Consider the following 26,524-nt stretch of genomic DNA (forward strand, 5'->3'; position numbering starts at 1 on the left):
ACAATTTCATTTATTTATATATAGTGAGGGTGAAGTGGGCAGGGCCCTGGTGGTTGGCAGAGATATCAGGGCCACATGCTTTTCTCCCCATGTGGAGGACGTTCTCAAGTCAGAGCTGAACATGATCAGATAGAGAGCCAATGTTTGATGTTGGAGCGTACCTACCCTCCAATTGCCCAGAATTAATTTGTGGGCAGAGACGCAGGGGACAGCTAGTATAGTATATATATATATATATATATATATATATATATATATATATATATATACAGTATATACTGTATATATAATATATTGTGGAATATGACCCAGACACAGGCAGGCAGACACGTTTAAATCACCCCACACACATTTATTGAGGCGTACTATATTTACAAAGTCAGTACTCACAAGCCCCAATACCCCACAGTCCAGGCCAATCAACAATGCCTTTTCTCTGTGTCTTCAGACCGCCTCCTTCTCTCCTCCAGAAACCCTGTCCACTCTTCCACCCGACTCAAGTCCATCTCTGAAGGGAGGCGGCCCCTTTAAATAAGCACCCGGATGTGCTCCAGGTGTGTTCCCGGCAATCTCCCACCGACACGCCCCAGTGTGGCGGAAGTGCCGGCTGTCTCCCCGGAAGCACTCCGGGTGTCCCTGTTCCTCTTTCCCCCAGCACTTCCTGGTGTGGCGGAAGTGCTGAGGTCCAGGATCCTCCAGGTATTGGGGTCCCCCTGGCGGTGACCATGGGCCCCTACAGGGTCGAGCTTCCCAGCTCTGTACCCGCGGCCCCCAGGGCGGTCGACCCTCGAGGTCTGGAGGAGGCACAAGCCCTCCTCCGGTCTTCTAGGGCGTCCCGGCTGGGTACCACCCCCATCCGGGTACCACAATATATATATATACTAACAAAATACCTGCGCTTCGCAGCGGAGAAGTAGTGTGTTAAAGAGGTTATGTAAACATATATATACTGTACATATACATATATATACATATACAAATTTACACATCTACATATATATATATACATATGTACATATATATACATATAAATATACAGTATACATATCTACATATATATACACATATACATATGCACATATATATATATAAATATAGACATACATATATACATACATACATACATTCACATATATATATATATACATATCTACTTATATATATATATACAGTATGTGTGTATATATATATATATATATATATATATATATATATTCACGGCATTCGTAGTCTGAATCACAATCTGATTGTATGGGTGGTTACCTACCAGGTAACGCTTATGGTTGGCCAGCAAGTCAGCTAACATCCGCCACGGTGCCTTCAGTTGTGAGAAGCAGATCATAGAATGGTTGAAAATAGTTTACTGTCAAATAATGCAAAGAGTACGTGACACGTGTTTCGCCCTAATTCTTGGCTCATCAGGCGAACACACTCACTGCACTCCCTTACGGGAATTGAACCTCGGACGTCAGCGCTAGAGGCGAAGCCCCTAACATTGCGCCACGGCGTGTGGTTCATTTATTTAACAGCATGTAGATCGGGGTAATTACATTCACGGCATTCGTAGTCTGAATCACAATCTGATTGTATGGGTGGTTACCTACCAGGTAACGCTTATGGTTGGCCAGCAAGTCAGCTAACATCAGCCACGGTGCCTTCAGTTGTGAGAAGCAGATCATAGAATGGTTGAAAATAGTTTACTGTCAAATAATGCAAAGAGTACACGACACGTGTTTCGCCTTAATTCTTGGCTCGTCAGGCGTACACACTCACTGCACTCATTTACGGGAATCGAACCTCGGACGTCAGCGCTAGAGGCGAAGCCCCTAACATTGCGACACGGCGTGTGGTTCGTTTATTTGACAGCATGTGGATCGGGGTAATTACATTCACGGCATTCGTAGTCTGAATCAGAATCTTGCTTTTAAATTTTAATTAAGAAGAAAAGAAAACCTTTTTAAATTGAGGGAAAATATACCAATAACAATTTGTTAAGGATCTGTTTTTTTGTGAAGCTGCCTTTACACAGCCTGTCCGCTGTTTTATAAACGAACGCCATATAAGGCTGTCCTTTCTCCTTGCTTAGCGATTCTGTATTGTTTTATTGTTTGTTTATTACGATTGTTATAGTTCTCTTTGTATACCACGTTGTCAGTTCAGCACTCCGGTTGTAATATGACCAAGTCGTGCAAGCTTACTGTTGAGAATGCAACATATAGTTGTACAGGAGAAAAGAAATCTTGCCAAACTTAATTTAAACTTACGGTTTACACTGTGCTTTATTTCCGCCTTAGCTGCACTTATGAATATGCTTGTATGTGTCACTCGCTCGCTTCTTATTGTTTCGCTGCCTTCTCAATTGTGTAATGAATGTTTTCTTCAGCACTCTTTGGGGCTCTTCCTTGTTTTCTACGTACTGCGTTCACAGTCAGTTCACTGTGTTCAGTTCAATGGAGCTGCAGTCCATTACAGTATATGGACAAAAAAGAGGTTCCAGTTATGACCGTTACGCTTTGAATTTCAAAATGAAACCTGCCTAACCTTTGTAAGTAAGCTGTAAGGAATGAGCCTGCCAAATTTCAGCCTTCCACCTACACGGGAAGTTGGAGAATTAGTGATGAGTAAGTGAGTCAGTGAGGGCTTTGCCTTTTATTAGTATAGATATATATATATATTTATATATATATGTGGAAGAGAAGGTCTGTGATACGGTTTGCATATTTGCAGCTGGAGATCCACAAAGGGAGAAAAATGAATCACGTATCATAAAGTAATTTTTTATTCCTGAGCTTTCATCCCCTGCCAGGGGTCTTCATCAGAGGATAATGCTTAGACTTACAAGAATCAAAGGCAATATATAGCAAAAAATTACGTGGGGGTGGGGGAGGTGACTAAGTCAGTGTGATCAGGGAGGTATTGGGTGTACAGTTTATTTATTATGAACATGTTCTTCTTAAGTTTGCAAATGCTGGGTTTATGTCCAGGTGTCTGTTGATGGCGTTCTCATTTGATAGCCAAGATTTGGCCAGCTCTCTGGCACTTTTAGTACTGACCTTATCACCACAAGGTGTCTGAAAGTACAGCGTGCATCCTGGCCAAGTCAGGCGTCAGAATAGCACACAAACCCACGAACAATCTGCGCACGATCCTCTTTAATACTAAAAACAAGAAATCGACAACAGAAACACAAAACGCAATTTATAGCATTCCATGCTGCTCTTGCTCAGTGGTATACACAGAACAAACTTCAAAAAGGATCGCAACACGTATACAGGAATATCGCAATCCCGTCAGAAGAAAGGACTCACTTTCATTGATCTATACGCATACTAAATCAACAGGACATATATTTACCTGGGACAATGTACAAGTTAAATTTAAGGCCAGTACTCAAAGTGCCAGAGAGCTGGCCGAATCTTTGACGCAACTATTCTTGTTTATTATGTATTTTTTATCTATGAGTTAAATCTTTACATTTCTTATGAATACACCAAATTAGGGTGGCTTATGCTAATTCAGACCTTTTAACATTATTGCAGTGTCATTTTTGTTTTTGTTAATCGATTCAGTCAGTCACATCCAGTCCTTATCCAGTGACTTTTAATGGCCTTGGCAGTGTTTATTGCCATGTTTGTTGGTGGTCATGTGAGAATGGCTTTGTTGTCCATGGATTCTGCCAGTATTTATGGTGACGGCACAGTATTCAGAACATCCAGGAACACGGATAGACCCTCTTATAAAAACAACTCTTTGAATAGTGATTACTATTGTAAGAGTTGTTTTTTAGGTTATGAACACTCTGCTTTGTTTCCTCTTAATTTTGAATTTTAATTTAATATTTTGTGATTGATGAACTGTTCTGTCTTTGACTTAGCAGTAGTTTGAGTTTTAGCCTCAATTTAACTCATTTTAATCACCAATTTAATTATTTATGACCTTTTTTGTTTCTGTTGCTCTTTCTACACCCACTGCCCTAACCTTAGTATTTGTCTTACATCACATACACTACACCCTGGAGTATTATATATTGCACTTACCAAGCAGTTCTTGATAGGGTGTATGGCTTAAGGACCTCCGTGTCTGCTATGCAGTACTAAATCTGACCTGTCACTCCACTGCAATATTTATACGAATGTTCAAAAAGTGCGTGAGACAACATGCGTGTCATGTTCAGCTTTGGTCTTCAGCTGAACACATGTTGCTCTTATGCCTTGGTGGTCTGAAAGAGGCAGAGCAGTAGGTGAGATATGAGTGGTGTTGCTGTTTTTCTTCCAGGTCATTACTTTGTGACTATAGGAAAAACAAAAACGGAAATGTGTCACTGTGAAACACTTTATGTGTTTCCCCATAAAGGTTGTGGAATGTTTAGAGTATAAGAATGTAGATAGTTTCTTCATACATACTTAGTTCTATTTTTGTAAAAGTAACTGACAAAGTAAATTAAAAATGCATGTGTATGTAAATTGTCTTAGCAGTTTGGTTCCTCACCATGACCTGTTGCAACAGCTTCAATGCTTATTTGCATACATTCTGCAGGAGCTGTACTACAGGGGTGCAACACCACCCTTCCCTGATAAATTCCAAGACTTACTGTTGTGACGGTGGGGGCGGAAAATGAAGTCTTAGGAAACCACAGACCAATATCATAATTGCTTAAGTGAGTTGAAATCTGATGGTGAAATAGCTATGGTATATAGTTTACATTACTGTCATTCTCAACATTCATTGCTCAGTTCTGCCCAGTGCATGGGGGTATTTTCTTCCTGGAAGAGTTATTACCATCAGGATAGAAATCCCATGCCATCTTATCAATGTGATTATTCAGCATTATTTTATATTTATTTGTATTTATCTGAATGTATAAAGAATCTAGTGGATCTAAACCAAGTTAGGAAAATGTACTTAATGGACATAATGGACCTGCCATTAACCTCCACTGTGGGGAAAAAAAACTTCCAGGCCTGTAGGCTTTGTTTTATGTGCTTCACTCATTTACTCTTCTATCTATCTATCTATCTATCTATCTATCTATCTATCTATCTATCTATCTATCTATCTATCTATCTATCTATCTATCTATCTATCTATCTATCTATCTATCTATCTATCTATCTATCTATCTATCTATCTATCTATCTATCTATCATTTGCAAGAAGTGTTTATTTCTGATAACTTGCTTCATTTTGCCACTCTTGTAAAATGTTTTAGCCTGAAAGCACTCTGACATAAACTTTGCCCCAAAGAAGCTGGCCAGTTGTTTTGCTATTTCAAGGTACTGAAGATATCACTTTGCCTTTAACTGAATTAATATAATGTTTTTCAAAGCATATGATACATTTTTATGCTAAGTGATGTGTCCTGCCTTTGTCTTGAAAGGCTACCTCATTATTTTCGTACTCTCTGTCTCAGTTTTATTATGCCTATCATCATTAAAGCATTGTAAGTTTTTTTTATTTAATTTAGATTGAAGCAGACGTTTTCAAGTCTGATGGTACAATTTGAAAATATTTAAGGAAAGCCAAGACAGTGCAGCCAGTCAAGTCTTTCTAAATCATGTCATGTAAGTCGTCAGTTCATTGTTCATTTTAAAATGCTTACCAGTGTGTAGTCTGTACAATTTGGCCAGTTGCGATCAGTGCAAACACACATTTCTCTTTCACATTCATGATATTCTTATGCCTTACTTATTTTCTCCATATTGTTCTTGCCTAATACTTTTAGTCCATTTTTCTAGTCTCTCTCTCTGTCTTTTTTCTTTCCTCTTCCTTTTCTCATCTTCCCTCCTTTGACCTTTCTCCTCCTTTTTCACATTCCCTCTTCTCCATGTCTTTTTCTCTGCCTTTATTATGTCTGCTGTTTTCCCCCTAGTGGTTTGCTGTCCAGTCCTTGCAGCTGCACTGCTGTTGTTTCTTTTCCTTCTTTCTTATACTTTAAGTTGAAGCATCCCAAATATTTTCACCGACCGCTATTTACTTGTCTTGTTTCCATGGAAACAATTTAACAAAGTGACTCTTTCAGTGGCCCCGATCTCCAGCAGCTGTGGTCATCACTCCAGCATTTCCAATACAGGTGCAGTAGAAACTTTGGCTTGGCAGAGCAGATGTGTTTCTATTAAAACTCCAAAAGAAACGACTCCTCTTTACTCTTTTGCTCCACCTGCTTCTTTTATTTGTATCAGTACTGATCTGAGGAGAAAGTATTGCCAGGTAAACAGTGTGTGTGAACATTTGCTACCTCATGTAACAAAGTTTAAATGTTCCAATCAGAAAACATTTAATTCAGTTCAAACATTCATTAATTAATTATTCAAAACTATCAATCTATTTGATGTGCATATTTGATACAATTTTAATGTTGTAGGAGCAAGAGTCTGTCCTAATGGAATTTAGGTCCACAATTTAGCTTTGCTTGCTTTCCTTAGTGATATGGAAGGGAAACGGAATTCTTAGAGAAATTTCATACTGACCTGAGCAGAAACATCTAAAATCCACCACGTGACTGTGCCTAAAATTAAAATATTGCATTTCTATAATCTGATTCAGGGTCGCAGCATGCTAGGGTCTATCCTAGCGGCATTGGATACAAAGCAAGAAGTAACCTTAGTAGGGATGTCAGCCCAGTGCAGGGCATATTCACACCATGCTCACATAGGGCCGATCAAGAATAACCTGTTAAACTAACACCCTTGGGAGTAAAAGCAAAGTCCTTGGAGGAAAACCCATGCCGAGTCCACATGAACAATGACTTGGTGTGGGACTGGAACCCAGGACACAGGATCTGTATGGCAGCAGCACTGCCCAGGCTGATATCTGAGCACAGGCACTTCAACTCATATAGTGGAGTTTTTATTTAAAAGCCAGTAACACAGTACATGTGTAGCAGTGCTACTGCTGGGATGACTCCATTTCTCAGCAGCCCCAAAGAGGATTGCCCTCATTGGATGTCTGAACCGGGCACAGGGGCTACTGGGGACAAGTAGGGCCAGCGGGAAACTTGAAAAGGGGCCGGCCAAGCAGCAAGAGAGATCTGTGATTCTGTGTAACCGATGTGTCCTGTCTGACGTAACCACTGTAAAGTGCTTTTGTACCTAGGATTGTTTCCTGCTAGGATGAATGGACTGTCTTGTGCCTGCCTGTTGTGTGAATAGTGGTGGATTAGTTGTTGTGCGGGCGGCACGGTGGCGCAGTGGGTAGCACTGCTGCCTCGCAGTTGGGAGACCTGGGGACCTGGGTTCACTTCCTGGGTCCTCCCTGCGTGGAGTTTGCATGTTTTCCCCGTGTCTGCGTGGGTTTCCTCCAGGCGCTCCGGTTTCCTCCCACAGTCCAAAGACGTGCAGGTTAGGTGGATTGGCGATTCTAAATTGGGCTTGGTGTGTGGGTGTGTTTGTGTGTGTCCTGCAGTGGGTTGGCACCCTGCCTGGGATTGGTTCCTGCCTTGTGCCCCGTGTTGGCTAGGATTGGCTCCAGCAGACCCCTGTGACCCTGTGTTCGGATTCAGCGGGTTGTAAAATGGATGGATGGATGGATAGTTGTTGTGCGTCTTCAGAGGGAGCACTCCCGCAAATCTCACCCTTTGCCTCTCAGGACTACCAGTAGGACTGTTTAATTAATTTATAACGGGAGCTGTTCCCAGGATCGTCATCATCAACTTTACACCATACCATTTCATCCGTTTCTGCTGCATTGGAACTGTATAAGGACATGGTTGATCCATCCATCCATTATCCAACCCGCTATATCCTAACTACAGGGTCACGGGGGTCTGCTGGAGCCAATCCCAGCCAACACAAGGCGCAAGGCAGGAAACAAACCCCGCCAACCTACCGCAGGGCACACACACACACCCCCACACACCAAGCACACACTAGGGACAATTTAGGATCGCCAATGCACCTTGTAGCGGGGCTACATAGTAGTAATAGTGTTGTCAGTGTTAGTACCATGTGCGTCTTGTTTCCATCATCCCATTTGCTGTTTGTGTGTCAGTGAATGTCGTCCCCGTAAAGGGGGACGGTTAATGGGAGGAGACCGCAACCCCAATCCTGGAAAACCACCTGTTTGCTATTATTCAATTACATCCATCTCAGGACTATTTAAGTAATCAGGGAGAGAAGAGGAAGGGAGGAGAGAAGAGGAAGGAAAGGAGATTTTTTCACATTCACGACCACGAGCCATCTGTACCTGTTGTATTCCACATCGCGCATTTCCATCCAGTTTGTTTTTCTATCCGCTGGACTTACTTCAATAACCTCATCATGAGAGACCCCGGGGTCGGTATTCATCATCCACCAGGCGCCGAGGATTCACGGTGAGGCTGCTCCATTTTGTCCGGGAAAATCAAACGACTCATTTTTCGCTAATTCAGTCAACCGCATTCAGGATAGTGTTTATAACCGGACTCAAGTTCACATTCATTTCCGTATCTCATTCAGTTTATGTTACTGTATTCGTATTGTTTGTTATACAGTATGTTAAAGGGGCAAGGGAGGGTTTATTGTGTGTGTGTACATATATATATGGTGTTGTTGCTTTGGTGGAGGGATATATATATATATATATATATATATATATATATATATTGTAGCAGATAGAAGTGTTGTCCACCCCTCGAACCCTCAGGTACCACTCTTCGGACCAGGTGAAAGTATAATAATAATAACTTTTTATTTCGTTATTATAATGTGCACAAAGCACCCTCCACTCCACACTCATTAACCAATACAATAAACAATTCTCTAACAATACTCCTCCACTCCCAGACACGTCGCCACCCTACCTCCCAGCTCAGCTCAAATGTCTGGGCTCACCCAGAGTCCTTTTATAGCCCCTGACCCGGAAGTGGCCCCAAGCCAAACCCACAAGTCTGTTTTCCTTCCGGGTCAGGGCAAAGTCCTTTTCTTCATCCCGGGAGCACATCGCTTCTTCCAGTCATGTGACTGGGATGCACTCCCGGGTTAAAGGGCATGCTAGAGCCCACTAGCCCCCCTACAGCGACTCCTGGCGGCCCCCAAGGTATCCAGCAGGGCTGTGTCAAAACACTACAAAGTCCATAAGGCCCTGCTGGAACTCGGGGCACAAATATGCTGTCCGGAGGGCTCCTCCTAGCGGCCTGGGGGTGATGACCGGAGTCCATAGCCGGTCGTCTGTCACAATATATATTTATTGGGCATCTTGCTTCTTGTTGTTGCTCGTTTAATATAATATCATCTGTTTTTGTGAGCTTGATTAAACCATCGATTGTGGGGAAAATTTTTATTTGTTAGAGGTACGGCTTGATATTTAGATTCAGCTCAGTAATTTATCCAGGTCACAGGTCTTGGAGGTGTAGCTGCCGGCCGTGTTAGGTGTCGGCCATTACAACCTAACTTTGGACTATGGGAGGAAACTGGAGTACCTGGAGGAAACCCACACCGACACGGGGAGAACATGCAAACTCCACGCAGGGAGGACCCAGGAAGCGAACCCGGGTCTCCTTACTGCGAGGCAGCAGCGCTACCACTGCGCCACCTGTCATGGTTGATATTTGTGTTAAAATTGTATCGCTGAAGGGAAAGTGGAGGGTTGTCTGATTTTTGTTGTTTCTATTTGATTTTCCATTTATTAGATTATTTATTCATTTGTTTGTTTCGCGTTTATGTCTGTGAGTGTGTGTGTGTGGGTCAGGCCAAGGCTGGGTGTGTTCCTGGAATCCCCACCAAAAAAATAAATAAATCACCTTCCCATTGATGGTGTGAATCTGAGCAGCACCAGACCGCTACATATGTTAAAAATCAAGAAATTATTTAAAAAGCACAAAAATACTGTGCATTGTGTGCCTCTATTACAATTATACAGTAAATGTGCGTATGCATTTATTTTCATAACATCTAAAGGAATAAGAAGGAAATGACTACTTAAAATTTGACATCATTATTATATTCAACTATTTAGTATTTCAATTACATTACATTTGAAATAGTTATTTCCCACTTTTTTTTTTAGTTTCTTGTTTTTGCTGTCATTCTAAGCAGTGTTGTATTACTTTAGTGACAGATTCTGATTCAGTGCATTTATTTGTAGACATTAATTCACATTAAATTTTTTTTTAAGATACACATAGTTATATAGTAATGTGAACAAATTCTTACTTTTAAAGAGTAAAGATGTAGATACATTTTTAAAGTCTCTGACTCCAACTTTATCCTTCAGCACCACTGATGAGTATCCCAGTATTTTACCTAAAGACTGCTGAGAAAGTGCAGCTAGTAACCATCCTGCTTACTGGAAATGTGCAATTTTTTTAATAAAATAATAGGAATGAAATGTAAATGTAGCATTACAAAACATATACCATGTGTAGAACCATTATCCGCATAACACTAGTATAGAGGTAGCACAGAACCACATAAATAAAAGGTTACCAGCATTGTGCAGTTTATTGTGCCACATTATGTACAGTCCTTTGCAGCAAGTCTAAAAGCAGCAGCCATCCATATGGTGGTATTAACTGTTGCAGGTGATGATTAAGCTGGACATACCTTGATTTGGATGTAAGCAGCATTACCAAAAATTCATGTCAGGTTAAAGTTAAACATTAGGTGTTTTTTTTTTTGTAGATATTAGCAATAATGTACTTGTATACAGTATATAGCCAATTCTCCTTATCTGTGGGAATTATGTTCCTGAAAAACTTGGCGAATTTGGAAAACATGCATGCTGAAGCATCAGTTCTATGGTAAATACTGGGTTAGGTTTCAGTGGGATGCTGTCTTAGATGGGAGATAGGGGTGGACACATCAGGCCCCCATTCTCACCCCTCAAGGCTTGATAATGATGACATTGTGTTGTGTTTTATTTCCTCTATAGTCAAGTTTGATCGTCTTCTAGTTGTCCTTTGATTCATTAGACCAGGCCTGCTTCTTCCATTGCTTCATGGTCCTGTTTTGATGTTCGCTTGCCCATTATAGGTACTTTCAGTGGAGGACAGGAGTCAGCATGGGCATTCTGACCAGTCTATGGCTATGCAGCCCCATACGCTGCAAGCTGTAATGCACTGTGTGTTCTGACACCTTTCTCTAATGGCCAGCATTACATATTTCATTAATTTGTGCACAGTAGCTCTTCTGTGGGATTGGACCAGAAGGGCTAGCCTTTGCTCCCCATGTGCATCAGTGAGCCTTGGGCACCCATGACCCTGTTGCTGATTCTTCTTCCTTGGACCACATTTGACAGATACTAACCACTACATACCACGGTATCCCACAGGACCTGCCATTTTGGAGATGCTTTGATCCAGATGTCACAACTTGGCCCTTGTCAAAGTCACTCAGATGTTTACGCTTGTTCATTTTTCCTGCTTCCAATACATCACCTGCTGGAACTGACTGTTCTCTTGCTGCCTAAAATATCCCAGGTTTCATTGTAATGAGATAATCAGTGTTGATCACTTCATCTGTCAGTGGTTTTAATTTTGTGGCTGAATGGTATATTGTACAATTATTTACATATAAGCACTTGCTTAGATTCACACAGTGATCTACAAGTGGGGGCTGAATGGTTGCTTAACTCGCCATTTTACCTGTGCGCCATACTGACCATCTATAATAGTTCATGGCCGACTACAGTGGCTGCAGGTTTTCATTTTTTTTTTTTTTTTTTTTTTTTTAATATTTTTATTTTATTAATTTTCATTGTAATCATTCCATACAAACAGATCAATTTATAACCCAACAAATTTGAAGACAAATCAAACCCCACCCCTGAGAAGGAGAGCTTAGCTAAAGGAAAATTGCTTTAAGCTTTTTAATAAGGCAACATTAGACAAAAGAAGGGGAGAAGTAAATATCTATATAAATAAGAGATGGAGAAGGGAGTTAAATGCAATAATAGTTAATTCTCTTATTCTAAAATAATATTGATTAAATCCTGCCAAGTTTTGAAAAAATTTTGTACAGATCCTCTAACTGAAAATTTGATTTTTTCCAATTTCAAATAATATAAAACATTAGTTTCCCACTGACTTATAAGAGGAGAATTAGGATTCTTCCAATTTAACAAAATAAGTCTGCGTGCCAAGAGTGTAGTGAATGCAATCACCGTTTGTTTGTCCTTCTCCAATTCAAGTCCATCTGGAAGGACACCAAACACAGCTGTTAGTGGGTTAGGAGGGATTGTGATACTAAGGCTGTCTGAGAGGCACTTAAAAATTTTTGTCCAAAATGATGTTAGTTTGGTGCAGGCCCAGAACATGTGACCCAGTGAGGCAGGAGCTTGGTTGCAGCGCTCGCAGGTTGGATCCTGGCCTGGAAACATTTTGGACAGTTTTAAGCGAGACAGATGAGCTCGATATATAATTTTTAGTTGAATAATTCTATGCTTTGCGCATATAGAACTCGAGTGAATTCTCTGCTTTGCTACCTTCCACTCCTTTTCTGATATATTGATTAAGAGATCTTCTTCCCAATGTCCTCTTGGATCTTTGAAAGGTAGGGACTCTAATAAGATTTTATATATTGCGGAAATAGTGTTTGTTTCCTCGGAATTGAGCAGTATTTTTTCCAGCATTGTGGAGGGTGCAAGGTGGGGGAAATCGGGCAATTTCTGTTTAACAAAATTTCTAATTTGAAGATAGTAAAAGAAATGTGTAGCTGGGAGGTTAAATTTTGAACGTAATTGTTCAAAAGATGTAAATATGTTGTCTATATAAAGATCTCTGAGCATTTTAATCCCAAAACTTTTCCAGGTATTAAAAACTGGATATACTTGCGAAGGTTGAAAGAGGTGGTTCCCTTGCAGAGGTGCCACTGATAAAAGATTTTCCATCTTAAAATGCTTCCTAATTTGGTTCCATATTCTGAGTGAGTAAAGCACAATTGGGTTATTAGTATATTTGCGATAACTTTCATTTATTGGAGAGCAGAGCAGGGAATATAAAGAAGTACTACAGGATTTTACTTCTATTGCAGACCAAGCCTGTGTATGTGCATTTATTTGTGTCCAGGTTTTTATGGCTTGTATGTTTGCTGCCCAGTAATAAAACTGAAAATTAGGTAAAGCCATGCCACCTTCTGCCTGAGGTCTTTGTAGGGTCGCTCTTCGGATACGTGGGTGTTTTGAGTTCCAAATGAATGAGGTTATTATTGAATCTAACTGTTTAAAAAACGATTTATTGATATATATTGAAATGTTTTGAAATAAAAAGAGAAGTTTAGGAAGGATATTCATCTTAACGATGTTAATTCTTCCGGCTAGAGTGAGATGAAGGGTTGACCATCTATGCAAGTCTTGCTTAATTTTTTCCATACAGACGCCAAAATTTTGTTGATAAAGAGCTTTATGTTTACTTGTGATATTTACCCCTAGGTATTTAAACTGATCTGCTATGGTAAAAGGTAGGGTGTCTAATTTATTATTATATGCTTGTGAGTTCACTGGAAAGAGTATACTTTTATTCAGATTAATTCTAAGACCAGATATCTTTTGAAATTCTGTTAGTGCTGTTAAAACAGCAGGGACAGTGTTTTCTGGGTCCGATATATATAAGACCATATCATCTGCATATAAAGAAATTTTCTGTTCCAGTCCTTCTCTGACAATCCCCTTTATCTGATGAGAATTTCGGCAGTGAACCGCCAGTGGTTCAATAGCGATTGCAAACAACAGTGGCGACAAGGGACATCCTTGTCTGGTACCACGTTCTAGTTTAAAGTAGTCTGAGCAAATTTTATTAATACAAACTGAAGCTTCTGGACTGGTATACAGTAGTTTAATCCAAGCACAAATATTCGGGCCAAACCCAAATTTCTCCAATGCAGTGAAAAGGTAATTCCATTCGATCATGTCAAATGCCTTTTCTGCGTCTAATGATAGTAATATCTCTGGGGTGTTTGATTTTGCTGGTGAATATATAACATTAAACAAGCATCGGAGATTTGAAGATAGATGTCGGCCTTTAATAAATCCAGTTTGATCTTGTGATATTACCGAGGGCAGCACTTTCTTCTTCCTTCTAGCTAGGATTTTTGAGAGTATCTTAACATCATTATTCAGGAGTGAAATTGGTCTATATGATGCACATTGTAACAAGTCCTTATTTTGTTTAGGAAAGACGGTGATTAATGCTTGTCGAAATGTTTGAGGTAGTATTTGGTGGTCTTTAGCTTCTGTAAATGTTACCAATAAGAGTGGAGCTAGCTGAGTGGAGAATTTCTTATAAAACTCTACGGGGTAACCATCAGGGCCTGATGATTTCCCGCTTTGTAGTGACTTTATAGCGTCTAGTAATTCTGTTAGCGTTAGAGGTTTATCTAGTTCCTCAGCACTTAAAGCATCTATTTGTGGTATTTGTGAATTATCCAGAAATGCATTAGATTGCGTGTTGTCTTCTTTGGGCTCAGTGGAATATAAAGACTTATAGTAATCTCTAAATGTGTGCATTATTTTATTATGGTCGATGATTTCTTCTCCCTGCGGTGGGTTGGCACCCTGCCCGGGATTGGTTCCCTGCCTTGTGCCCTGTGTTGGCTGGGATTGGCTCCAGCAGACCCCCGTGACCCTGTGTTCGGATTCAGCGGGTTGGAAAATGGATGGATGGATGGATTTCTTCTCCATTCTTGTTGGTGATTACTGGTATTGCATTGTGAACTTCTTGTTTATGAATTTGTTGAGCTAAAAGCTTATTAGCTTTTTCTCCGTGTTCATAGTAATGCTGTCTAGACTTATAAATAAGTTGTTCAGTTTCTTTAGTTGTTAAGATGTTAAGTTCTGTATGCAGGGCCTGCCTTTTCCTGTGAAGAGCTTCACTTGGACGCCTGGCTTGTTCTTCATCTATTCTAGTAATTTCATTTCTTAGCTCTGACACTTTCTTGGTTTCTAATTTATTTCTATGGGAAAGATATGAAATAATCTGGCCTCTTAGGAAGGCCTTTAGAGTTTCCCAGAGTGTTCCTGCAGAAACCTCTGTAGACGTGTTTGTCTCTAGGAAGAAGCTGATTTGTTTGGATATAAATTCTGTGCAGTTCTCGTCTGCCAATAAAAGAGGGTTAAGACGCCATCTGCAAGGTGAGTACGAGGGGCTTATTGATTTTAGCTCCAAGACTAGAGGGGCATGGTCAGAGATAACAATTGTGTCATATTTGCATGATTTAATTGTAGGCAGGAAATTATTATCTATAAAAAAAATAATCAATTCTTGAGTAGCTATAATGCACTGGTGAGTAGAACGAATATGTTCTTGAGTTTGGGTTAAGAAACCTCCAGGGGTCTGATAAGTTGTGATCATTTAAAAACTGTGTAATTATCTTTGCAGTATTAGATGTCGTCCCCCCTGTCACGGGAGTCCTATCTAAGAGTGGATTTAAAACACAATTAAAGTCCCCAGCCATTATAATTTTATGAGTGTTCACATTGGGAATGGATGCAAATAGATTTTGCATGAATTCCTTATCATCAACATTGGGTGCATAAACATTTATCAAAATCATTTTACTGTTATATAAGTTGCCCATGACCATCACATATCTCCCTTCAGGGTCCGACACTACCTCTGATGCTACAAATGGAACTGTTCTATGTATGAGAATTCCCACCCCTCTAGTTTTCTTTATAAAGCTAGAATGGAACATTTGGCCAGTCCAGTCTTTTTGTAATCTGAACTGATCCTTGGTTAGTAAGTGGGTCTCCTGTAAAAATACTATTTTAGCGTTTAAGCCTGTTAGGTGAGAGCATACTTTCTTTCTCTTTAATTCGTGATTCAGGCCTTTAACATTCCAGCTCACAAAGTTAACTGTCCCATCATGGAGACATTGATTCTGAGTTTTTAATGTCATTTTATAGTTTTAATTGGTAATATGGCAGTTTTAATCTTAGTTTCAAGATTCCCCAGGAGTTGTTGCATGTTAGCCTGTTGCTGCATTGATATTTATAATTATAAGGATTATAAGAATAGATTAAATATAACCTGCTCTCCTTCTCTCCCCCCTTTATCCCCCCACCCCCCCCATTTTGCCTCCCCACATGAGGCTAGACCCCACTTCGCGATGTTCCAGTCCTCTGACATACGAAGAGACAGAGCACATCCAAAACAAAACAAACCCCACCCTGCAGCGGCGTTACAGAATTAAAACAGAGATATCTTTTACAGTTAAATCCTTAATACTATCTGCCGAAAATGTTCTCATTAACAATATTTAAGCTTGAAATAATCTTCAGCGCTTTTAAGTTAAGATATTAAGATTAAAAAAAAAAAACAAAAAAAAAAAAAAAAAACAATCCTGGGAGTGATTTTAAAAACTAGTCTAGGATAAACCTGGTAATTCATACTGTAATAGTATAATGGTAATTGTATAAATAGTAGAACAAGCATTAAACCAAGGGTATGAAGTTAAACAGTCTACTTTAAGGTATAGTAAAATAAAAAAAAAAAAGGAATAAAAAAATAAATAAATAAAACGAATCCTACTTTAATCACTTCCACATTTTCACACTCACGTCTATAACTCTATAACTCTGATTAAAACATAAACATATAACATATAAAGTCCAGCTAAAAACAAAAAAAAAAAAAAAAAAAAAGAAAATAAGATGTATAATTATAATACCAGTCTCTTTAAACATGGATCCAGCGATCAGATCATAGGTCTTTCCCGTGCCTTGATAGAATACGGCTCTTTAATTTTAATTAACTTTCAAAAAAGTGTCGGAAACAGCTTCTTTAATTCTTTTTCAGCTTCTTCTTTGCTGAAGAAGATATAATGTCCATCTTGAACTTCCACTTTCAGTTTGGCAGGATACAAGAGGCTGTATTTGATATCGGCTTCCCGTAGCATCCTTTTAATGTCGTTGTAGGATCTGCGTTTTGCAGCTGTTGATGGTGAGAAGTCGGGAAAAATACGAATAAGATTATTTTCGAATATAATCTCTTGCTTGTGTCTGAGAAGTGCCATCACATCAAGCTTACATCTTAGTCGTTCGAAGCGGACAATAAAAGACCTAGATTTAAAGGCGCTTGGTATCTTTGTGCGATAAGCCGTGGCTATCTCATTGTCGAGTTTAAAGTCATCTCCAATTATTTTAGACAGTAATTCTACTGCAAATTTCATTTTAACCAATGTCTTCATTAGAGGCTGAATGTTACTGCTGACACACTTTTTTGGTTTATTTTAGTTCACTTACTTGTTTAGATTTATATCTATGCTATGCAATATAACATAACAATTCTCTCCAACAAACAATTACCCAGCCAAAATTCTTATGTTCTTATATTTAAACCCAGTTAAATTCAATGTAGGGTCAGTAGAGGTGAAGTCTATCCTGGCACAGATGGACACAAGGCAGGAAACAGCCCTACACATATCACCAATTATCATTTTAATTTTTGTATACCTGTTAATTTTGCCCAATTACTTTTTGAGGATATGTGAGGAAGAAGGGAATACCTGGAAGGGAAACTAACACAGACACAGGGAGAATGTGTATGCTCCACAGGTTTAATGACTGGATGGTGCATTCGAACCTGCTCATAGACAATATAATGAAACCAAAAAATGTTTGCCCAGGAAATGCAGAGGACCTGAGAATGCAAACACCTATACTATTAGTGGCTGTACTTGCATTGTACACTATGATCAGCATCTGCTCATATTTCCTTTTACTGCCCATTGTTGGATCAAGGGTGGCTAAAGGCAACACCACTTGTATCAGCTGTAGGCAGGATCCACCACTGGGTGGGATTCAGGACATGCTCATACACACAGTCCTAGTTACTAATTTTGAGACAATTTTGAGTTGTCAGTCATGTCTTTGAGAGGAAACAGAAGGTCTGGACGATGCCAATATGAACACAGGGAGAAGATGCAGACTTCACATAGATTGGAATTGAAGCGGAGAACTAAGTAGTTTTAGATGATAAAGCTACATGCTGTTCCACCAAATAGTTCTTCAAATAGTAGAAAATAAATCAAATATGGTATAGACCAGTGCTTCCCAAACTCGGTCCTGGGGACCCACCGTGACTACAGGTTTTTGTTCCAACCAGCTTCTGTTTTTAATTGAACTCCTGGGCTAATTAAGTGAACGGTTTATTTCCCAAGTTCTGAGTTTTGGGAACAATATAGAAATTAGAAAACTGTTTGCTCAAAAAAAAAAATTAAAATGTGTCAAGCAGTTATATGGGAATAATGTATTTTTTTTCTTTTTAACAATATTTTCATCTTGATTTTCATTCTATTTTTCCAGGTGTTCTAATTGTTTCATTAATCCATTATTTACTAATTAGTGGGTCTGACACTAAAGTAGGTGCAGCCTTTGATTATTCAGTGTTGTTTGCTCTGCTCATTTTTAATTGTCATTAATAAGATACAACGAAGGGGGAAACTGCACAGAGAAAGGTTAAAATATAATGAAATCAAAAAAGGAGAGTTACGCATTTAAATCTATAGCAAAAGCAGAAATATTTCTAAATGTCTTATAAATATAAAAATCATGCTGCTGGGCTTTTCTGGATGTAGAATAAGAGGAAAAAAAATCCAGCTAATTAAATGAGCTCAGTGTTATCAGGTGTTGTCACTGATTAGGAATCCAGTTGGAACAAAAACCTGCAGCCACTGGGGGGCCCCAGGACTGAGTTTGGGAAACACTGGTATAGACAGTAATTATATAACTTAGGAAAAAAAACCAAAAAATCAGAAACCCATTAGTGGGGTGCCCCCCAGTTTTTCCCTCCCACATGTGTGCCTAAAGTAGCTTTGCATAAAAAGGATTTTGTAAGCCAGCAAATCCCGACCTGCCTGTGGTGGCTGAGCTCTCTGACCTGCAAGGCTCACTGCTTCACGCTCTCTCCTGATTGCATTTGTGACCTGCAGCTATGAATGCCTCAGGTTCGCTCATTTGTTGTGATGACTTTCTTCTTTAAAAGAGTACATGCTTTATGGTTTTTGGGAGGGAAAGTTTGATGGGGCTACTACATGAGTGCTAATTTTGCCCCTTTTCTTTTTACAGGCCCAATGTCTGTGCAGAGAAGCAGCTGAATGTTGTGGGACACATGAAGCCTTGTGTGCAAGCTTTCACACGCATGGTGAAAGTGTGGAAGCAAGGCTGCACAGGGCAACTATGGTGTGTTGGCTATGAGAGGAGGTAAGTGCTTTAGGAGTGAAGGCTGCTCTTGTGATTCTTTACCATAGGTCCTCTTTACTAAAGAGCGTGGGACGCCAGGGTGAAATGTGTTGGAGCAGAGCATCTTGGAAGACGTTTGTCAGAGAGAATGGAAATGTTGCCACTGTCCCTGTTTTCTTTCACTTTGAGCCAGCAGTTGTCTGAAATGACTCAGTCCTGGAATGTCAATTTGGAAAAGATGTCAAAAATGCCTTTTACAGTTTTGCCCTGAGTTGGAGGTCTACCGTTCTTTTGAGAGATGGCCAAAGGCTCAGTAACAGCTCCATTAAAGCTCTGCTATACGACTTTATGCCCCTGAGCCTCTACTTCCGTTTCATTCAATGCAGGCTGCAAATAAGCAATGGGCTGAAGAGGCCTGGCAGCCTGTTGCCTTTGAAGAGCATGAAATTCTGGTCGCTGAGCTGTGAAATTAAAGAGAAAGTTGATGTATACATATGCAGGAAATGGATTAGCTTACCAGAAACGTGTTATTAAAGTCTGCCAGTGTCACCTAGATGAAAAAATCCCATGTGATGGAAATGAACAACATTCTCCAAGATAGTCGATGATTAAAGCAAAACTTTAAGCCAAGATAAAAAACAAATACAAAAAAATCCGAAGAGCTGGCTGCACAGAGAGCAGCCTGTGAAACGGACTATGAAGCACAACCCCGTTTCTGCTTGTGTGGTCGACCATAGTGGTCACTGGCACAGACTGCGGTCATGATAGTGTGGTGCTGGCAGGATTTGAGGACTTCAATTTTAACTTTTGTTACGTTCCATTAAAAACGAACAAGAGGCTAATTGAGTGCTTCTGGTCAGTGCCATGCTGCTTTGGCTGCTTAAAGTGTTATGACAGCAGCAGTTCTTAGGATTTGGTTAAATCTGCAAATGTATTCACTTAAAAACTGGATACTAGGAATAAAGAAAGCCACCTTCAGTGCTGCCAACAAAGTGATTTCAAAATAAGCAACAATCAGCTCAGGTCAGGGTTGGGTGGAAATCTCGGCAACAGCAAACATTGGCAAAATGGATAAGAAATTAATATCATGAATCGGTGAAATGTCCTTGGAATGGGTAAAGCAGAAACATTTCTGGAAGCTAAGCAAAATGGAGAATCTGAGGAACAAAAAAAAGATGCTAGACATAAGATATCAGGACTCTAAAAAGCCACGTCTGCTTGAACCTAATGTTCAAGTATACTTTTAAAAACAACAAAATCTGGAATGGTTTCTTGTAGAGACGTTGCTTAATAAAGAACCATTTCATTCTGGGAAGGGTGCTTTGCATATGAATTTGGTACTTTGTTTGTCAAAAAGTTCCTAATAAGTGGACAAAACAGAAATTTTTAATGTCTAGTAGGCGGCCTAGCAGGATAGTAACAGATCAAGAACATCTGAACTGAGCCTTTGTTGTTGTAAGCAGCAAGAGTCCATAAAAAATCAGGAACAAATTGGTGTTTCAGAAATCTGTTTGGGGTCAATGTCTGGGTGGCATATCCATCATCAAACTGTACACAGGACACCCAAGTAGTTTGTAACTGAGATGGGCACAGTGGCGAAAGAGCGACAACACCCCAACAACCAGATTACATTACAAGTGCAAAGTGTATGTTTATTAAGTTAAGTGAAAATAATAAAGTGATGTGCAGATAATAAATAATCCTATTAAAAAAACTGCTATTTTGGATATAAAAAAATGAATAATTACTTTAAAATTCCAGTTCAAAAGATTCCATGGCATTAGGTTTAGGCTTCTTCGCAAGTCACACGAATTGCTTTCTGTCCCCCGAGCTCATCCCTCACATTAGCGATCGCCTCCTCCTGACTGACACTCTGTCCACACTCTCTGGTAGGGTCCATCGAAGTCCCTGCTCCAAAACTTTAATTTAACAAGGACACCCCTCAGAGTGTTATTAACTATGCACCCTTGCATGGGCCTGACCACACTGCCTCCTCTCCTCCTCCGTGCCTACTTGCCCTCCTGATATTGCCTTGGTGTTTTTGTCTTTCACTGTTCTCCCTTCCTACCCTGTACTGTGCTCTGTTGGTGAGTGCAGGTACTAATGAGGCAATCGTCAAGACCATGCATGTCTGCACGTAAATGCATGATATACCAACTGCCTCATCAACACCCCAGAACCACTCTGCCATGCTACAACACACATGTGCCCCACCCCTCGAGCTTAACTGCACTGTTTTTTCTTTAAAAATTTACACTGCCACCGACCTCACGTCATGACATTATCATCTATCATAGTTATTTATGTAACCTGTTATAGATCTAAATAAAAGGTTCTTTCTGGAACTTTTATGTAGGTAGTTCTGTTTGGAACCAAAAATGGTTTCCCTATGGTATTTCTTTGAAGAACCACACTGGCACCTTGAGTTTTAAGAGTGTCATAACCTTACAACCAAAAGGTATAAATAAATAGGAGCAATGCCTGATACTGCTGACTTTTATTTTATAACCCAAGCTTCAGGATGGCTACACCTCATAGTATACAGGTGTGTTCATTGTTTACTAGCCATTACCACCATCTATTTTTCCAAGACAGATATTTTTGCTGATGTTCTTCATTTGTTTCTCTGTACAGACTCTTAGATGCACTACATGGCTATTCAGATTTGATTCTCGGTAAGCCACAATTGCACATTTAATTGATTGAGAAGCCTTTTTCCTGTTTTCATTTACATAAATGGGCTATGCCCCCATAGATTTTGGAAATAAAAATTGGGTTAAAACATTGAAAATCTGAAAAAAATGTTTTACTTAACCTGAAAAGTAGCATTCATATTCATCGTATGACCTACAATTGAAAAAAGGGAATATTTTGTTTGAACCCAACTTTCTAAGCAAATAATTGAAACACTGGACACTTTTATACATAACTTTTGGTCTTGTTCTGGTGTTTATTAATTTTTGGTTAGATATTTATTGTTATTTTTATCTTTAAGGTGTAATTTCCCCCAATCACCATACATCTTTATGTCATTGGATGCATCTCCGCTCAGCGTGTCTTCTTTCCAAAACGAGGCCTTTATTTTTGGTGCTATTGCTGCTAAATTACTGTCAGAGTCCAAAAGGAAATCCCCTGTATTAGTTAATCCAATTCACTGGCTAACTTCATTTTATACTCTCCGGCTTTCTGTATCATCTACTAATGAAGTTTTTGCTAAAGCCTTGCATACTTAAGAGTTTTACTAGACAAGAGCCATTGGACTCATGGACCTTCTGATTTTTTTTTTCTTACCCTACAGGACTGGTGGGGTTGCTTAGCATGTTGTAGTATACATTACAAATCTGTTGTCAGAGTTGGATGTGGTGGAAGTGGCCTTTTTTTTTTTTTTTTACTGTTTTGTATATGGGGTTGAGCTGAGGGGGGGGGGGGGGGGGGGCTTGTTTTGTTTCCTTTTTATTACTACTAGTTAGTCATTAGGATTGATTTCCTTCTAATTTCATGGGTGGTCAGTTCTACAATAACAAACATCACAAAATAAGAAACACATTTGCGCACTGAAAACATGGCAGCACTAAGTCTCTTTTACCTGGACTGGAAATGGTGATGTATGCTGTACAGAATAAAGCAGCTAGAAACCTGAAAGTGTTTTAAAAATCAAAAAAAGTCACATTTGAAATCATTCAAAAATGTTTATGGTGCATCGTGTGCATAAGCCCACTATGGGGATGACACAGTGTCCCCACACATATGAAACCAAAATGACTCCAGTGATTTGAATGATCCAGGTGTCACATTACAAAGGGCTGCTAGTTTTTTTCTCCAGGGTTTGCCTTTTAAAGTGGAAATTTAAGAAGTGATGTGATTTTATGCATTGCCCATTTTAGGTTTGTAAGAACATAAGAAGAGGTATTCTGATAAGCGGATGCCTTTCAGCCCAGCATAGCTTGTCAATTCCTATTCACTTAACTTCTGCAAAATATTAAGTGAAGATCTGAAGATCCCTAAAGTCGTACTATTTAGTAACTTAATCTATGTATCTGTGGTTGTCTGAAGAAAAACATTTGTCTTCTTTGTGTTGAAGAACTCATTTTAAAATAACCACTGGGATCAACCATCCTAATTTCCATTAAAATTTTGAACACTTCTGTCTTAACCCCTACAACATCCTTCTCTTATACAATAGCGTATACCTCATAGTCCTAAAATCATCCTGGTCGCTCTTCTCTGGACTTTCATTATTTCTGCTGACCAAAACTAGAGACAGTGTTCCAGATGATCCCTCACTGGTGTGTTTTGTAGCCTTCTTTAATTGCTTGTATGAACGTGGACAGTAATGAATCTACTTCTCATAAGGTGCACTTTCAACTTTCAGACCCCTCCATTGTGTAGAGATGTAATATTTTTTACTTCAGATGCCACATACAAAGTAAGAGATTTAGTGAGCAGGAAGATGCCTTGTTTGAATGGCATAACTAAAAGTTCATTATCAGGTCGTTGGTATTACGTCTGGGGGTCTTGCATTTTAATGGAAGCCCACTGAATCCAAGAATTACTTCCTCTGGGCCACATGCTGAATGGCAATGCAATGTTTTCTTCAAAAATACACACAATGAGCTGATGTGTTCACAATTTCTGAACATGGCATTACTTCAGATTCTTTACATAGATTTGTTTTCTGAATAACCAAATGTTCTTATTAGATGTCTGCTTGTTCCCAGGCACCATCTGTTCTTCTAATGGGTCCTCACTTAGTTTTTCATTTTTCACCTTCTTCCCAAAATCATGCATTACAGATTCAAGACTGTAAATTGTCCCTGTGGTGACTAGTGTCCAGTCCAGGGTTGATTGCTGCCTTACTTCTGATTTTTCCAAAATACGTTACGGGCTCTCATTGGACTTGAGTGTAATAAATGATTTCCAAAAGAGAATTAATGAATTTCCCTTAGGGTTTCACTTTATTAGTACATAGCCGTTGTTCCCATTAGGCAGTTATTATTCAGCACTTTCAAAGTTTTGTTCAAGTGGAACAAGCTACATGGTTTCTGTGTACAGAAGAAAGAGGGAACAGTCCTGCAGCCCAGTTGTTATACTGGTGTACATTGGAGGATTATAATGTTTGCTTTTCCTGTGCTCATGAAAAGCCCCAGATGTACTTCTTTCTCCCTTGTGTGTCAGAAGCGTTACCTCAGCATCTTTGTGGTTTTACACCAAGGGTGAAAACAGCTTCCCCTCCCTGCCTGGAAGAAGAATAAGAAGAAAAAAAAAGGTTAATTCACTGGATTTCCCCTAGGCAGTAGGCTTGATGGAGCAGTGGCATGTCTGCCGGCTCGTCTCGACACCTCCTTCTGGGATGTCGAAGCAGAATTAAGTAGAGCCTTGGGCCTCCAAAGACACGGCTGTCTGAGCTAATACTTGCTTTGATGAGTTTCAATTGAAGGCTCTCGCATAATCTGTACAGTGTGTAATAAAGACAAGGGATGATTTGATGTGTCAAAATACAGGGAGGGAGAGCGTGTGGGAGCGAGTGGGCTCTGGGAGATTTCGATGAGAAAGCCCTTAACTCTTTCATCAGTACCTTCCAACTATTCTGAAGTAGTATCCATCCATCCATTTTCTGATGCTTATCCCATTGCGGGTTTCGAAGGCGGTGTATCTGTCTAAGCAAAGATGCCCAGACATTTCATTTCCCTTCCACCACCTCCAGGGGGATACCAAGGTGTTCTCAGGCCAACTGAGAGATATAATCTCTACAGCATGCCCTGATGTCTCTTCCTGGTTGGAAATGCCTGGAACACCTCCCCAGAGAGACATCCTAATCAGATGCCTGGACCACCTCAACTGGCTCTTTTCGATACAGAGGAGCAGCTGCTGTACTTTAACCACTTCCTGAATGTTTTCACCTTTCACCCAGTCACTAAAGCTGAGCCCAGACACCCGGTGACGGAAAGTCATTTCTGCCACTTGTGTCCATGACCTAGCTCTTTCGATTACTACCCATGTCTCGTCAAAATAGGCAAGGTAAGAATTCAGACAACCAGTAATTGGAGGGCTTTGTCTTTTTGCTCATCTCCCTCTTTGCAACAAATGACTGGTACTGCTCCTCCAATCTGCCTGTTGATCTCCTGTTCCCTTCTTCCCTCACTTGTGAACAAGATCCCAAGATACTTAAACTCTTCTGCTTGAGGCAGCACCCCTTCCCTATCCTGGAGATGGCACTCCACTCTTTTCTGGCTGAGAAACCCAACGTTAACCCTCATCCCTGCTGCTTCACACTTTGTTGCAAACCATCCCAGTGTTTGTCTAAGGCCACAGCATGATAAAGCCAGTAGTAGTATACAAAGTGTGATGCCAAAGAAGTGTTTAAACAGTATTTATAATCAATATATTTGTCTGAAGTCAAGTGCTCGGGTGTCTCACTACAAACTGACAACTCTGTTTCATTGCAATCTAGATACAGTATGTCACTTTTCAGTCATTTTTCAGAAGCTGTAACATCATCTTTGTGCTTTGCATTTTAGGACTGCATATTACACTGCCTACCGACAGGTGTACAGGCAGGAATACCAGACCATCTATAAGTGTTGCCCTGGGTGGACTCAGCTGAACGGCGAAGCAGGCTGTCTATACCGTGAGTGTTGTTTACAAAATTTGTTAACTGCTAATAAAAGTAAAACCTCCACTTGCTCCACAATTTCAAACACACTGCTTACTTTTGGAGTGTGTGAAGTCAGGAGTTATCCAGTTCAGCAACTTATTTGTTACTCTGCTGTAAGACAGACTTCCAAATTTGGCAGACGTTTGAAATTAGAAGGATGCCTTTTCAAAATGAGCTTCACTAGCTGGACACTTTTTCATACTATGTGGGTAAAAGCTCTAAAACAGGGAAACCTTCAGGTCAGACCCCAGATCCTTCTTTAATCTGTCGAACCTCTTTCATTTTAGTCACCTTACCTCCTTGTTTTAAAACAATTTGCTAAGCTATGTAGAGATAGCACTAGATACCATTATTTTAAATAAATGGAAAATAAGGCATACTGATGACCTCTTTCATATTTTATGCTTTATCAGTGGTCCAAAGAGGGTAAAAAAAGAATGACCTACAATTTGATGATGACAAAAAATTCCAAAACTGATGGGCAACTGACGTCAAGCATAGGCATAACTGTTTATTTGCCCTGAATACTTAGCTGGAAATTCTCCTTCCCTCGCATAGCTGGGTGGTTTCTTTTACTGTTGCATGTTAACAGCTTGTAGAGAGTGGCAGTGGGGGCTGGCGCTTGTCCTGCATGCTGCCTCTAGAAAGGTGAAATTGTTAGGAAGGAACCTGTATGCATGTTGATTTGAGTATACTTCTCAGCCTCACATTTTAGAATTACTTTCAAAATCCAAAGTCATGTTTTATAAGAGTAATAAATAAATACGCCTTTCTTATGAA

General features: G+C 39.8%; 1 protein-coding gene across 1 annotated transcript in view; it reads left to right on the plus strand.

Moving 5' to 3' along the window:
* The window catches only part of megf6b (multiple EGF-like-domains 6b), a 199,903-nt gene that overhangs the window by 13,988 nt on the left and 159,391 nt on the right, over window positions 1-26,524 (plus strand). The window contains exons 2-3 of the mRNA XM_028807434.2: window positions 18,976-19,110; window positions 25,608-25,717. Of these exons, the coding sequence (XP_028663267.2) occupies window positions 18,976-19,110; window positions 25,608-25,717 (245 nt within the window). The remainder of the gene's footprint in view (window positions 1-18,975; window positions 19,111-25,607; window positions 25,718-26,524) is intronic.

Source organism: Erpetoichthys calabaricus, chromosome 8 (assembly GCF_900747795.2).
Source record: "Erpetoichthys calabaricus chromosome 8, fErpCal1.3, whole genome shotgun sequence".
Taxonomy (NCBI): domain Eukaryota; kingdom Metazoa; phylum Chordata; class Cladistia; order Polypteriformes; family Polypteridae; genus Erpetoichthys; species Erpetoichthys calabaricus.